The 16,035-nt window shown below is 46.9% G+C and overlaps 1 protein-coding gene across 3 annotated transcripts; it reads left to right on the top strand.

Annotated features, from left to right (window-relative positions):
• Positions 1-3,392: 3,392 nt before the first annotated feature.
• ZSCAN22 (zinc finger and SCAN domain containing 22) lies at positions 3,393-15,790 on the top strand. Of its 3 annotated transcripts, none has more exons than XM_072760452.1 (4): positions 3,393-3,866; positions 4,316-4,487; positions 7,629-8,081; positions 10,620-15,790. In XM_072760452.1, the coding sequence occupies exons 3-4, from the start codon at positions 7,682-7,684 to the stop codon at positions 11,693-11,695; spliced, it is 1,476 nt and encodes a 491-aa protein (XP_072616553.1). In that variant the 5' UTR covers positions 3,393-3,866; positions 4,316-4,487; positions 7,629-7,681; the 3' UTR covers positions 11,696-15,790. The 3 variants fall into 3 exon arrangements, with proteins under 3 accessions (XP_072616553.1, XP_072616554.1, XP_025840228.1); XM_072760453.1 differs by having other exon boundaries at positions 3,400-3,881; XM_025984443.2 differs by lacking the exon at positions 4,316-4,487 and having other exon boundaries at positions 3,562-3,866.
• Positions 15,791-16,035: the final 245 nt, after the last annotated feature.

Raw genomic sequence — 16,035 nt, forward strand, 5'->3', positions numbered from 1 at the left:
AGAAAAGAGTTAAATTTTAAAAGGGAAAGAATATGGAAAGAGGACCAGGTGAAGGAACAAACCTTGGCAAAGGGAAGGGAAGCAATGAGAATCTATGAGGTGTAGGATGAGGGAGATGAGATGCCTCGAGCCTTCAAGACAATGGTAGTTGATGTGGGGCATGGAGAGAACATGGCCACCAGTGCCACTCCCTGGTGTGGAGCTTCTGGTGATGGGTAGGTATGAACTGTAGCAGAAGGCCTTGTCACGCTCATTGCACATGGAGTGCTTCTTACCCATGTGGATGCACTGGTGCTGGCTACGACTGCTGGATGAAGGCCTCATGGCCTTGCCACACTCCAGGTAGGCATAGGGCCTCTCACCTGCATGGGCCTGCTGGTGCTCAACAAGGTAAGCTGCAGGACTTACCACATGCTGGGAACTCATAGAGCTTCTCACCTGTGTGACTCTGTCGGGGCTGGCTGAGCCATGAACCCTGGATGAAGGCCTGACTGCACATGAAGGTGTGCCAACACTCTTCACACACATAGGGCCTCTTACCTGCATGGACTTGCTGGTGCTGGCTGAGGTCTGCAGTGCCCTTGAAGGCTTTGCCACACAGTCCAAGTACTTGCAGGGCTTCTCACCTGTGTGGAACTTGTGCTGCTCAATGAGTGTGGAACTCTGCCTAAAGGAATTGCCACACTCAATGCATTCAAATAGCTTCTCACCACTGTGTGTCACTGATGGTGGATCAGGATGAGCTCCACTTGAAGGCTTTTCCATAATCCTGACACTGGTAGGGCTCTTCCTTTGTGTGAATCCTGTGTTTCTGCAGGTCTGATAGGCTTTTCCCTAGGATGTGTCCTCTCATGCACAGAGAGGGCCAAGTGCTGCTTGAAACTTTTCCCGCACAAGCCACACCTGCAGGGTTTCCTGTCCACACAGGCTACCTACAATATGGCTGGCTCTGGAACCCATTCAAAGCTGCTTCCATATGCAACTAACATGTGTGGTTTCTTTTCCACAGCAATGCTGTCTCGTTTGATAGGGCTGGAAGGTATCCTAACACTCCTCACAACTTCACTGCCTATAACTTCTCCTCACACTAGGAGTTTCCATGTTGGGGACTGACCTTTGTTTAAAATCTTCTTGTCAGAAAAAAAAAAAATCTTCTTGTCAGAAAAGGATCCTCAGTAGGACCTCTGTTCTGGTTCCCTGAGTGGGCTTCAGGAGTGTCAATGTTGGAGATCCCTGGGTGGCTTAGTGGTTTAGAGCCTGCCTTCGGCCCAAGGCGTGATCCTGGAGCCCCAGGATTGAGTCCCACGTCGGGCTCCCTGCATGGAGCCTGCTTCTACCTCTGCCTGTGTCTCTGCCTCTCTCTCTACCTCTCATGAATAAATAAACAAAATATTTACAAAAAAAAAAAAAAAAAAGGAGAGTCAATGTCTTCGAAGGCAGAACCCCATGAGATCTCTTCTCTGATGACCTCCATTATTACTACGATGATGAACTGCAGCAGGTCTTTGAATATGCTCTGTGGTTACCTTTGTTATCTGCAAGAAACCAGGTTAACTTTGTTGACTTGTTTTTTGTTTTGTTTCGTTTTGTTTTTTCACTTTGTTGACTTTCTAAACTGAAAAGAAATCAAAAGGCTTGATGAAATGGATGAAATTATTGGCTCAATTCTTCACTCCTCCTTCCGTACCCTTGGCCATATTTGCAGTTCCTCTCACTAAAGATAGCATGGATACCTCTTCCTTGACTTTGGGTGTGGCCATGTGACTTGCTTTGGCCAACAGAATCTGGTGAAATTGCTAGTATGTTAGTTCTGAGCCTAGGCTTCAGGCCTGCAGGCATCTCTGCCATCACCATGAGACAAATGTGCCCTATGAGCCCTAAAGACAAGTGCAGCAGAGATGGACCCAATTTATAGCCTTAAGCCAAACTCAGGCCATATTAGTCAATCCTTAGACTCATGAGAGAAGTAAGTGCTTATTGCTGTCAGTCACCGAACTGCTGTAACTAACCATTACAGAGCAATAACTGACTGATATAACTGCCAATTTTTTTTTTGCCAAATTATTTTTAAAAAGACTTTATTTATTTATTTGTGAGAGACACACACACAGAGAGAGGCAGAGACACAGGCAGAGGGAGAACCAGGCTCCACACAGGGAGCCCAATGCAGGACTTGATCCCAGAACTCCAGGATAACGCCCTGAGCTGAAGGCAGACACTCAACTGCTGAGCCACCCAGGTGCCCCATAACTGACAAGTTAAAATGAGTACTCCCCGAAAAAGATGAGGTTTGAATTCTGGGGAGAGGCTGAGAAGGAGAGGCAGAAAGGACGGGAGGAGGGTCTATTCAGGAAAACCCACAGGCCTAGAGCACTGGTCGAATAATCATAAAACAAGTATAAAAGGTGTCTTCCAAGGTCTGGGGTATGGAGTGGAATGGGCCGTGGTGGGTATGGAAAGTAAGGGAGAATCCAGTTAAGCAACTTTAGGCAAGGGAACATTGTCAGTCTTTCATTAATTTATTCTTCAGCAACTCTTCTTGGGGCTCTGACCTATGCTAAGCACCAAGGATGCCCTGGCCTCAGGTCAAAGAAAAGGCATGACTCCTCCTAGCTCTAACAGCACAGACTCCCAGTCTGGACAGAGAGGAAGGCCCTGGGGAAAGCTTCAATGGACTTTCCAGACCACCCCACAGCTACTGTCAATCCAGGCTCCTTATTCCCTGGCACTTGGGTATCCTCCTGCTGTTGCCCTCTCTCCCCTCTCCTCAGAAGCCTCCTCACACTCATACCAATGCCCTTTCACCCCATTATGGGCTGAACTGTGCCCCGCCAAGTTCACATGTTAACATCCTAACCTAACCCCCAGTATATCCCAGAATGTGACTGTCATACACAGTCTGGGACCTTCATGCTCTATCAGGCCCTCCTGGGCACCACATCTCTGTCTCACAGACACCATTACACAATGTGACAGCATTACACAGAATGCTGCAAGATTATCACATTATATATCACCATTATATGGTGTCTAACACGAGGTCTCTCTCACACACACACAGAACTACCCACACACGTGGTCATAGGGAATGACACACGCAATCTACCTCTAGGACACTTATAGTCGCACAGGACAAACACATGGAATCACCTGTATACGGTCACAGAAAACAACACACACTATATAGGATGCACACTCTTCACACCAACACCCGCACCCCTTACCATCACGCACCATGCACAGTGCTGCCTCCCGCACAGACCCTGGCCCAACTCTCCGCTCACAGCCACCACAACCCCGTAAAGGCACCCTTCAGCCAGCTGTCCCGTTCAGACTACAACTCCAGGCGTGCCCCGGGACGCGCAGGGAGGACGCGAAGCCTTCTGGGGATTGTGGTCCAAAAGGACGAGACGGCGGCGTGGGGGCTTGGGGGGCCGCGGAGCTCGAGACGCGAGACCTGATGAAAACTGTAATCCTGGCTAGCAGGCGCGTCTGCTGGACAGCGCAGCGCATTCTGGGAGTCATGGTCCCGGCGAGCGGGCGCGCAGGCGGCCTACCCTAGGAGGCGCCTCCGAGAGCACTCCCGGAAGTGGCCGCAGCTGCGCGGGTGAGGGGGTTGCTCGGGGTGCGGTCCGCTGGAGTCGCGGCGGGAGAGGAAAGCGCCAGGCCCCGAAGCCCGCGGCGGCCTGAGCCAGACGGGCGGGCCCTACCCGCCGACGGGGGCTTGAAGCGCTAACTACCAGCGGCGCGGCTGGAGGACCGACTGACGGACGCACGGACCGAGTGTGGAACTCCCTGTCGGATGTGGGAGCCGTTGACTGGGACGCAGCCTGCCTGTGGGCTCCGGCAGCGACCTCATCGCGGGCGTGCGTTTCTGACTGGTAGCCTGGGAGTGGGGGGGGGGGGGGGTGTCTTCGGATGTCCTATGCGGCTGACCAAGACGGTGGCCTGAGCTTCCAGGGGATCCTGTGATGTTATGAGAGAGGGTGGGGGTGTGGCTGGCCGTGTGACCTCAGGTGTGACCGCGAGCATCTACCGTGTGACTGTTTGACTGTTTGACGGGCTGAGATTATGAGTGGCTGTGCCGGCATCCTCCGCTGTGACGGCGCTGCTGTGAGGGCCTGTGTTTATGGGACTAACTGTGCATTTTGTGCGTCTGGGCGTAGTTTGGAGTATGACTGACACCATGCCTGAGATAGGGTGTGTGTGTGACTGTGTGATTGACTAAGATTTTGTCAGGCCTACTGAAATTTGGGTGATTTGCAGAGAGTTCACCAAGTAGGTGACAGGGACTTTGTGCTTTGTGTATCTGCAGTTGAAGTTATTTGACAACCCCTAGCAGGGTTTATGGATATGTCCCCCAGCACCTGTAGACTTAAGTCTGGCAGTCAACAGATTGGTTGTTTACCACATGTTTGCTGTGTGCCAGACCTGTACTGGACATCTGTCATGGATCACCTTGGGTAACCTCACAGCAGCTCTCTGAGGTAGGTGCCAGCGAATAGGGTGACTACATGTAAGGACTATTCTCCTCAGTTGGTTAAACACTCAAGGTTTGGAGGCCTTGACCTGATGTGAGGTCACCATGTTGGGAATGGGCTGAGGCAGGTGGGTGTACGTGTGTCTCAGAGACTGTTATCAGTGATTTTCCAGGACAGGAGCTCCAGAGGTACAAAAAGGAGCTTGGAATCTTGCTGCATTTATTGTCATCCCTACAATTCCTGCTTCCCCTCCCCCTGTATGGTGATTCCCCACATCTGTGGGTGACCATGCTCAGCCTTTCCTCCTTCCTCCATTTGCTTAGCATCCATCTATGATGTACTTGACATAGACCGTGCCCTGGGAACTGTTGCTACAGCAAGAGCAAGCCCAGTCTCTCTGGGGCAACATGTGGTTATAGCCAGAGCTGGGTAAAGAGAGACCCAGACCTCAGAAGGATACTTAACTTGCTCCCAAGTGCTTGGACAGTTCTTGGAGAAGATGACAGGTAAAGTGCCATTTGGAGGACTAGGAAGAATTAAGTGCAGAGAGAGATTTTAGAACAAGAGGGTAACAGGGACAAAGGCTGAGAAAATGGGGATTGAGAGTAATGGCAAGGTGACAAGAGGCTCAAAAGAGCTTCATGATGGAGCTGGGGGCTAAAACACAGTTTTGCCAGAAGTTGCCAGCTACCACTGAAAGGTTTTAGGGTTGGGGTTTATTTTACTAACATTTGCTTGTCCCTATGCCCACGGCCATGCCTCAAGTGCAACATTTATTATCTCTTTAAGTTTAGCTCTCTTAGCAGTGTAAAGTGGTATTTCATTGTGGGTTTGATTCGCATTTCTCTGGTAGCCGTGATGAGCAACTTTTCATATCGCCTGTTGGCCATTTGTATATCTTCTTTGAAGAAATGTCTAGTCAAAATCTTTGCCCATTCTTTAACTGGATTATTTGTCTTTTTATTATGGAGTTGTTTAGATACAGGTTCCTTTTCAGGTATATAATTTGCAAATATTTCCTGACATTTTGTGGGTTGCCTTTTCGCTTTCTTGATGGTGTCCTTCAAATTGGGAAAGTTTTTAATTTTGATGAAGTTGTTTTTCTACTTTATCTTTCATCATTTATCCAGGAAGCCTTTGCATTTTTCTAATTGAAGTATAGTTAACATACAGTATTATATTAATTTCAGCTGCACAACATAGTGATTCAACATTTATATACAGTATAAAATGATCACCATAATAAGTCTAGTTACCATCTCTTACCATAAAAAGTTGATACAATATCATTATCTGTATTACATGTACTATACCTTACTTCCCCATGACCTATTTATTTTATAACTGTTAGTTTGTACCTCTTGATCCCTTTCACCCAGTCCCAAACCCCTTCTCCTCTGGCAGCCATCAGTCTGTTTTCTGTATATATGCAGCTAGTTTTGTTTTCTATGTCTGTCAGGTTTAATCCGATTGGTAGTCAAATGAAATAGGCTCGGCAAAAGTTGGTCGAAACAGGCTTTTAATGGGACTCAGGCTTTTATTGGGACTGTCTCTCGCTCTCCGCTCTCTGGTGAGGTTCTGTGGCCCGCAGGGGAGGGAGAGAGCGAGAGAGCAGGGAGTCTCCCGTGGGGAAGTTGCACGTAGGGGAGTGTAAGCAGGCTTTTTAAGAAGGGAGGGGTAAGGGGTTGTGTGTCTGTACGGGGTGATAGGTATTAGGACATATTACTGGTGAAATCAGTATGGGGGATAACTGCTCATGTCCTTATGTGGGGTCTGGGTAAAGTACAGTTCAGGTTTCCTGCATAGGTCCAGTCTCCCCCTGATGACTGTCTTCGGGCAGTCTGCTGGTGATGGGAAAGTTCTGAGGTGGGGGCAACAAGGTGGAGGGTCCGCCTCCATTTTGTTGATGCCTCTCGATCCCTCTTGATCCCGCTGGCCCAACAATGTCCATTTGTTTTGTTTTTTAGATTCCACATGTAAGTGAAATCATATGGTATTTATCTTTCTCTGACTTATTTCATTTAGCATAATACCCTCAGGGTCCATCAGTGTTATCATTTATGGCAAGATTTTGTTCTTTTTTAATGGCTGAGTAATATTCCATTGTATATATGTGCCACATCATCTTTATCCATTCATCTATCGATGGACACTTAGGTTGTGTCCATATCTTAGCTATTATAAATAATGCTGCAATGTATACAGGGGTGAATATAGTTTTTCAAGTTAGTGTTTTCATTTTCTTTGGATAAATGCCCAGAAATGGAATTGCTGGATTGTATAGTAGTTTTTAATTTTTGCATTTTTTTAAGTTTATGCAGAACACTGGCCAAATTAACTATACACAGGGTCACAAACCAAGTCTCAGCAAATTTCAAAAGATTGAAATTGACTAAAGCACGTTTTCTGAGTACAATAGACTTAATCTGGAGATCAGTAATAAAAAGACAACTAGAAAACCCCAATTTTTTGGAAATGAAATTGCAGATTTCTAAATAACCCACGGGTCTAAATAACCCACAACAGAAATTAGAAAATATTTTGAACTCATTAAATGATAATGAAAGTGCAACATCAAACTTGTGGGTATGCAGCTAATGCTCGCTGTGTTTAGAAGGAAATTTATAGCCTTAAGTATGTGTAATAGAAAAGAGGAAAGAAAGGCTGAAAGTCAATTATGTAAGTATCCATTGCATAAGCTACAAAATAATTAGCAAATAAAGTGAGAGAATGACCATTTTGTTCCCTGAGGAGTGTGTGTGAGATAGGAGGGAGACCTGGTTTTGTGTGGGAGGAGCAGGCTGTAAGCAGACTGGCCCTGGGGTCAGGCTCCCTCGATTTGTAGCTCAGCTTCCCAGTCCCTTCAGTATCTGGGAAACTTTGGGCAAATCTTTTCTTCCTGTGTATCTGCTTCCATATCCATATAATGGAAAGGAAGTTCCTACCCCCTGAGTTTGTTGTGGGTTTTAAATTAGTTACTATATGCAGATGTTTAGAATGGTGCCTAACACCTGACTATTTTGAGCATCTATGTCTCTGTGAGAGTGAGTCACATCTCGCAGGCCCCAAGCCTGCATCTGCTGTGTTCTACTGGTGTGAGCAGAGGTCCAAGTTCCACATGATGATAAAGTTCTGGCATTCCTGCAGATCCAGTTCCAACACTCCAGCCAACCTGTGCCTCACTTTTTTGCTGCTGCTTGATGGCCATGCCCAAGAGCCCTCTGAGCCCAGTGCTCTGGGAACAAGATGGCTTTCTACATGTGAAGGTGGAGGATGAGGAGGCCAGCCTCTCTGAGATCCAGGAATCTAGACTTGGCCACACTGCCCACCCTGAGACTGCACGTCTTCGCTTCCGGCACTTCTGCTATGAAGAGGCATCCAACCCACATGAGGCCCTGGCCCAGCTCCGTGAACTCTGCCACCAGTGGCTGCAGCCTGAAGCACACTCCAAGGAGCAAATGCTGGAGCTGTTGGTGTTGGAGCAGTTCCTGGGCGCACTGCCCCCCAAGATCCAGTCCTGGGTGGGTGCCCAGCTCCCCAAGAGTGGTGAGGAGGCTGCCATGCTGGTGGAAGGTCTGACTCAGGCATTCGACAAGAGAGGTGAGGGGGAGCAACAGCACACTTAGAGCAAAGCCTGTACTGGAATGTAGGAGTGCAGGGTTTGGACTTGGGGGCTCTAATGCACATACTTGTTACCTTTGTACTTCACCCAAACTCTTTTATTTTTTTTTTAAGTTTGAGAGAGAGAGAGCGCGCAGAAGCAGGGGGAGGGGCAGAGGGAGAAGGAGAAGCAGACTCCGTGCTGAGCCAAGAGCCCAACAGGCTCAGTCCCAGTACCCTGAGATCATGACCCGAGCCGAAGGCAGACACTTAGCCTACTGAGCTACCCAGGCACCCTTAGCTTTACTCTTAAGTATCTTCTATCCTCATGGAGACAAAGTTGGCTCAGCAACCCAGGCTTATTTCTTATTAATGTAGAAATCCCAGGGGAGAATAGTAAAAGGTTCTTAGCCTGAGCCCCACTGAACTGGTTGGGGTCTTGTGTTTGCCTTTGGCTAACCAGATCCCAGGGATGGACATGAGCGAAGAATACCAGGCTGCTGGGGACTAGAAGCCTGTGGGGGTTAGGGTGACAGAAATGTCAGGTATGTCCCCTCTGCTGGTCTCTAGGATCTGTGTGAATCAGACCTGCCCTTAGCTAGAGTGGGCACTGTTGCTCTGGGGGACCCACATTTATGTCCCAGCCCAGGGAGGTCCTAGAGTAAGCAGCCATAAGCCATAAGACAGTTAAGAGCAGGGAGTGAAGGCTCCTCCCAGAAGGACCTGGCCCAATTTGACCTGGCCTGATGGTAGCAGATAGTGTGTGTATGCCAGGACCAGGGAGAAGGCGTGCTGTGGGTAGGGGGAACAGAAATATCATCAGGGTTTGGTAGATCCAACCACTGCTCCTCTCCCTCCTGGCCGCATGACTTTCTTGTGCCTCAGTTTTCCTGTCAATAAAATGGGAATTGCAGTCATAATACCAATTCAGCGTCATTGAGAGGCGTAAATGAGGCATTACCTGTGTAGCACATGAAACAGTGCCTGGCACAGATTAAACACAGTGGAAACTGTAGCTATTAGGATGATTTTTTTTTTTAAGCTCCTTGAGAAACAGACCTTTCTGGAGAGGTTGATCATGTGCCCTTCCTTGGCCCTATCAGCTATGCATAGGCAGAGGTCACAGGGACAGGGAGAGGAGGTAATGACCCCATTCCCCTGCAGGGTCGAGAAATTTGTGAGAGAAAAGGCAATATGGCACTGAGACGAGGAGAAAGAGCTGGTAGTCCAGGCAGAGGGAATGGTGGGGGTGAAAGCCTCGGTGGTATGATATGGACCAGTGCATTCTGGAAAGAGCAGGTTGTGTGATATTTTTGGAATAGAGGAAGAAAGGGGATATGAGACCAAGCATGTGGCTGGGGAGGTTGGGTACTTAGGAGAACCTCTGTGGGCTTAGAGGAGGAAAGCTGAAATCTACAGCTGAAATCTCAGCTTGTCCACTAGCTAACTGTGTGATCTCGTACCAGTTAGTTACGCAAGAGCTTCCTTCAGCTGGGCCTTACTTTCCTTGTGTGAAGTTCAGTTGTTGCAGTATGTCCTGTGAGAGCAGACTAAAGCTGAAATGAGGCAATGGAAATTACCCGCTGTACTTGGAAACTAGCACATAACAAGAGCCTAGTAATGACCAGCAGCCTTGGGAGGCAAGCAGTATAGTATCCCTCTCTTCCAGATGGGGAAGCAGGTCCAAGTGAAGGTAAGATTGCCCAAGGCCCCAGAGCTGGCTAGTGGCAGAGCTGGGGCTCCACTGTGGACTCCAGCAGCAGTTGTTCTGCCTGCCTCCATCTCTTCCTGAATTCTGTCCAGTACATGATGCTATTAAGTGTCCGTAGGTGCCCTGTGCACCCATCAAGGTTCAGAGGGTCAGTTCAGGCATCTACTACCTCATTCGCAACCAGTCTCCTGCCACCTTTTAACTACGCTCTGCCTTCACAGCCATTTATAAAGAGTGGGCCCCAGGCCTCCTGGAGGCTTAAAGAGGCCAAGCGGGCATGTCACCCACTCACCCTCAGCAGCTGTTGTCTACTTAGGGCTCAAGGTAGAGTCGACTGGAGAAAATTGCACAGTTGTCAGCATCTGGAATTGATTCCCTCATTTAGCCAGTATTTAATGAACGTTTGCAGAAAATCCTCAGTAGGCTGTCCAAACCCCGGGAGAAAGGTACTGCCCAGAGGGAGTGAGTACACAGGCACTGGGCAAGCACAAGCCCCTGTGCATGCTTACTTGCTCTCACTCTTTCAGTTCAGTTCAACCTCAGGGTCTTCCTTCTGACTCTGGAGCCAAAATCAGCAGCCTTGAAGAATGGAGAATTTGGGGAGAAGGGAGGATTGGAACTTGTGATCCAATTTTCGATGGTGTGGGAGGACAGCCCTATGCCCTTTTGTCATTGAGGATACCAAATGAGAAACTCTTCTTTGGAAACAGGGCCAAATGTCAGGAGTGTCTATGTCTCCCCTTAGGGAGTGAGACCCCAGGGCCCAGGCTGAGTGGGGGAAGCCCCGTGTGGAAAGAGTGGTGACGCTGTGGTTTGGATTGTTTCAGGATGGGACCTGGGAGCCAAGCTCTCAGAGGCAAGCTGCAAGCAGAGTGATTTGGAAGAGTCAGAGTCATTAAACAGGGCCACTGAAACCCTCATGAGAGGTGTTACCCTGGGACTCACCTGTGGTGATGCTTGTGAACCTGAGGGCAGCTCAGAGAGGCAGGCAGGACTCTCAGGGGAAATCTGGACAAAGTCTGTCCCCCAAGAGATGGATTTCAGGAAAACTTCAGAGCCTTACAAGGATGTTCCCACAGACCAACCTAGCTGTGAATCTGGTGCCTTGGGGAATAGTCCCAATGTGTGGCCAAATTTCACCTCACAAGATAAGACACCAGAAGATAAATTTGATCCACTGGATGGCGATAGGACAGAGCCTCCATACATATACTCAGGGAGGAAGTCTTCCAAGTGTGGTGAATGTGGGAAAACATTCCAGAACTCCTCAGCCCTTGAGACACACCAGAAGAGCCATTCTCGGAAGACACCCTATACTTGTAGTGAGTGTGGGAAAGCCTTCAGCCGGAGCACTCACTTGACCCAGCATCAAGTCATCCACACAGGGGCAAAGCCCCATGAGTGTAAAGAGTGTGGGAAGGCCTTTAGCCGAGTCACCCACCTAACTCAGCACCAGAGGATCCACACTGGAGAAAAACCCTACAAGTGTGAGGAATGTGGCAAAACTTTCAGCCGCAGTACTCATCTCACTCAGCACCAGCGAGTGCACACAGGGGAGAGGCCGTATGAGTGTGATGAGTGTGGGAAGGCCTTCAGTCAGAGCACCCATCTGACTCAGCATCAGCGCATCCACACTGGGGAGAAGCCCTACAAGTGTGATGCTTGTGGGAGAGCCTTCAGTGACTGCTCAGCTCTGATCCGCCACCTGAGAATCCATTCTGGAGAGAAACCATATCAGTGTAAGATTTGTCCAAAGGCCTTTGCACAGAGCTCCTCCCTCATTGAGCACCAGAGGATCCACACAGGAGAGAAGCCGTACAAATGCAGCGACTGTGGGAAGGCCTTTAGCCGCAGCTCGGCCCTCATGGTTCACTTGAGGATCCACATCACAGTGCTGCAGTAACCAAAGAAAGCCCTTGGGACCCAGAATAACAACTTCCCCTCAGAGGCTCAACATCTAAGAGAAACCCTAAATTCCAAAGAACAAAGAATGGGATGGGTGATTGATAGTACCCTAAAATGATAAGGTGCTTAAGGGCAGACTCTGGGGCTGTCTGGGAACAACTCTGCTTTTGGAGACCCAGATGGAGGTGCCTGATGAACACAAAGCTATTCAGGTCAGCTGAAGAAGTAAGCTTCCAGAAGAATCCTGCTTCTCTTCATACCCCATTCAGGTCCATCAGAGAAGGGACAGCTGAGCTGAGAACTTGTATTGGTCTTCAGAGCCAGGGCAATTAGGATGAAGTTTCTGTTGGGACTCAGTGGTCCCAAGATGCTCTGAGCAGACAGGCTCCAGCTTCATGTTCCCATGTAGCTGCTCTTCTTGCCTTTTCCTCTTTCGTTTAACCCAGGAGGGATGCTGGCCCATGCCCACCTCTGTGCCTTCACACATACTCTTTTACTCCACCTATTCATGTCTAACTCCAAGGCCAGCCTGTGAGGCAGCCTGTTCTGTGAGGCCTTCTCCAGGCCCTCAGTCTCTCTCCCATTCTCCGTTAATCGAGGGTACAGCATGATATTTGCCCAGCATCTGTTTCTCCTTGCCCTCTCCAATATCCCACCAGTCATCAGCCCTGTTGGTTTTATAAAAAATTCACCTCTAATCTGTCTTCTCTGCCATTTTCACTTCTTTGAGCTCTCATCTCCTCTCATCTGGATTACAGCTGGAGTCTCCTACCTTCATTCTCTCCCCTGACTTCCTTCACTGTTTCATTCTCCACACCAGCCTCCAGGGGGTTCTTTCTGTAATCCAAACCTGATTGTGTCACTCCGTCATGGAAAGCTCTCCAGTGCATCACCTTTGGTGGCAAAGCTTCCTGAACGATTACAAGTATGCCGAGACATAAGTCTTTCCGAGCCCCAAACAACCTCTCCAGCTATAGGTGCATGTGAATATTGTCATTTTGCTGTGTGTGCAGTTATGTGAAAGTAGTTTCAAAATACTGTCCTTTAGGATATATGTCAAACTCTTTCACCTGCCATTCACAATCAGCCTCATCTACTGTAGTAGCCCCCACCTTCTACACACCAGCCATGTGGAATACTTGTGGTTCTTAAAGAAGCCATATTTTTCCTACCCATGTGCCTCTGTACCTGTACCTGGAAACCTCCTCTCTCCCCCCACAACTCAGATGTTTCACATCTCTCTCTCTAACAAAGCCTTCTCTGCCTCCTTGAGCAGACATCAACTTGCCTTCTCTGCTTTCAGAGCACTTCCTTAACTTCTCTTTAACTGCCTACCATGTTGTATTTACTCCTTGAAGAGCTTGAAGTCTGTGTTTCCCAAAGACACTGTGAGCTTCCAAGAGCAGGGGCCATGTCTTACTCTCAGTATCCATAGCACAGGATGCAATAGGCTCTGACCAATGTCTGTTGAATGAGTATACTGGGACTGGTGCCTTCCTGGAGGCAGTCACCATGGTCCACTCTGGAACCTAATAATATGTCTTTGCTGTCTCCTCAGCACCCTGCAGGACAAGAACAATCTGATTTCCCCAGAGCCCCAGCACCCAGACAAGCCTGGCATACCATGGCCTCAATAAAATGTTACGGTATTTTAAGTCTACCCTTTCTCTTGCCCCAGAATCCCCCTGGACTCAGTGGTTGCCAACATGCTGTTAGTGCTCTCTCTCTGCTCTCTCTGGCCTTTTCTCACAGTTCTATATCCTCTTTCAGGGTCCATGTCTGTAACTAGATGTCACAGCCTCTGTTCTTAACTGTCAGGGTGTTAGTCTTCATCTCTTTTTCTGATCATCCCACCATGTGTTAACCATTTGATCTGCCATATGGTTTTGTACTGTTCATCGTCACCATCTCTCCCTATGTTTCACTGTGTGTCTTGGACTTGTTCCCTCCATGTCACAAGTAAACAGTCACACAGACCAACCAAGGAGTGAGGTTCAGAACAGGAAGGCTGAGACCCAGGGAAACAGAAATCTTGTGCCAGTATCTGAGAGAGTCCCCGATACACCTACACAAGGCAGACTGCCAGGTATAATGAGACCAAGGCTGAGAGACTCAGAGAAGGTTGACAGATGTAGGGAAAAGCTCAGAGATGGTAGATATACATTCCTAATGAAATGATCACACAGGCCTCCAACAAACCTGCAGGCAGTGGAAAAGATGTGGGCCTAAAGTTAGGCTACAGAGCCCCACTCCTCCCCAAGGCTGCTTTTGGGACTTGGATAAGTGACTTCCCTGAACTTCAGTGACCTGCTCATCTGTAAAGCATGAATAAGATGACCTGACTTGTGCAGCAGCCAGCCAAACCAAGGCCTGGCCACCAGCTTGTAGCATCAATCTCCACCTCTTTCTGTCCCTATCTTCCTGCTCTTTGGCACTGAAGAAATGACTCTCCACCCCCTGGCACTCTGAGCATCTCCAGCACTCACTTTGTCACGAGATGTGTCTTCCCATGTTTATCTAAAGAGGAAGTCAGGGGGGCAAAGAATCTTTATTAAGGATCTACATGCATTGTCCAGTCTGCTAAATATTATGTACATCATCTCACAACACTTAGGGCAGGATGACCATTCCCACTTTCTAGAGGAAGGGACTTGGGGTTGGAGAATGTGAGTGGCCAAGTTTATACTGCCAGAGACTAGAAGCATTGAAATTTGAAAACCTATCCAAATATGTCAGCAATTTCAATAAGCATCACTATATTCAACAAACCAAGGAAGACAAATATTAACATTGGGTTTCAAATCCGGATATAATGTTCTTTAGAATAAACACATCTAAAGTGGAAAAGTTGAGGGTAAAGGAATAGAAAAGGATATACAAGGCAGACATGAATCTGAAGAAAGACAACAGAGCTGTATTAATTTTGACAAAATAGATATAGACACAGAAAAGCATTAGTAGGGTCATAGATCACTATGTTTTTTATAAAAAGAACAATTCATTAAAAGATGTGATAGTTTGAAACCAGACAGAAATGGATTGAAATGTGTTGAAATCATAGAAATGGATAAGACCATATGTGTAGTTGGAAATGCTACCACATTCTTTGTGATAACAGAATATTTGGAGAAATAACTACTAAAACTTTCCAAATTTGGTAAAAGTTGTCAATTTACAGGTTTAGAAAGCTCAGTGAACCCCAAACAGCATAATATCAAAGAAACCCATACCTGCACATATCATAATCGAACTGATGAAAACAAAACATTTAAAAATTTTGAAAACAGTCTGTGAAAAACTAAGCATCATATAAAGGTCAATGCAAAAGATTATGGGTTTCTTGTCAGAAATATTGGAAGCCAGAAGGCAGAGAAACAACATGCTTAAAGTGCTGGGGGGGAAAAATTCCTGTCAATCCAAAATTGACATCAGGAAGGAGAGTGAAATACAGGATTCCTGGGTGGCTCCGCGGTTTACCACCTGTCGTCAGCCCAGGGCATGATCCTGGAGTCCTGGGATCGAGTCCCACATCAGGCTCCTTGCATGGGGCCTGCTTCTCCCTTTGCCTGTGTCTCTGCCTCTCTCTCTCTCTCTCTCTCTCTCTCTCTCATAAATAACATCTTTAAAAAAAAAAAAGGAGAGCAAAATTAAAACATTTTCAAATGATGTAAAACTAACAGTCTTTTGCCAGCTGGCTAAAAGCGTTGTTTTGGTGGAAGGAAACTGATAGCAGAAGGAAAATTGGAACCTTGGTAATGAAGAAAGAGTAATACATTGCAAATATTTGATCTTTAAGATACATGAGTGTTTTTTATAAAAAGATATACATGGCTGTTGAAAACAAAATTTATAACAGTGGAGTTTTCAGTGTATGTTGATATGTATATGACTACAACATAAAGAGGGGAGAGTATCAAAATTCATTCAGTGATGTATTTGAGATCTGTATATTTTAATGCATATACATTATGTCTCAAAGATATAAAGTTGTCATATCACTAGGTTGTACAACTGAAACTAATGCAATATTGTATGTCAGCTATACTAAAAAAAATTGAAAAATAAAAGGATGAAGAAAGATATAATCAAAAAATGTTAGAGTGACTATATTAATATCATCCCAAGTAAACTTCAGAACAAGGAAAATTACCAATGATAAAGAGAGACATTACATAATGATAAATGTCAATCTACCAAAAAGACATAATTCCAAATATGTATGCATCTTAACAACAAAGTCCTAATATATATGAAGCAAAAAGAGAACAGAAGGGAAATAATAAATAAATTCATAATTATAATTGGGGACTTCTACATCCTTCTTTCTAGAATCAACAG

This window comes from Vulpes vulpes, chromosome 1 (genome assembly GCF_048418805.1).
Source record: "Vulpes vulpes isolate BD-2025 chromosome 1, VulVul3, whole genome shotgun sequence".
NCBI classification, from domain to species: domain Eukaryota; kingdom Metazoa; phylum Chordata; class Mammalia; order Carnivora; family Canidae; genus Vulpes; species Vulpes vulpes.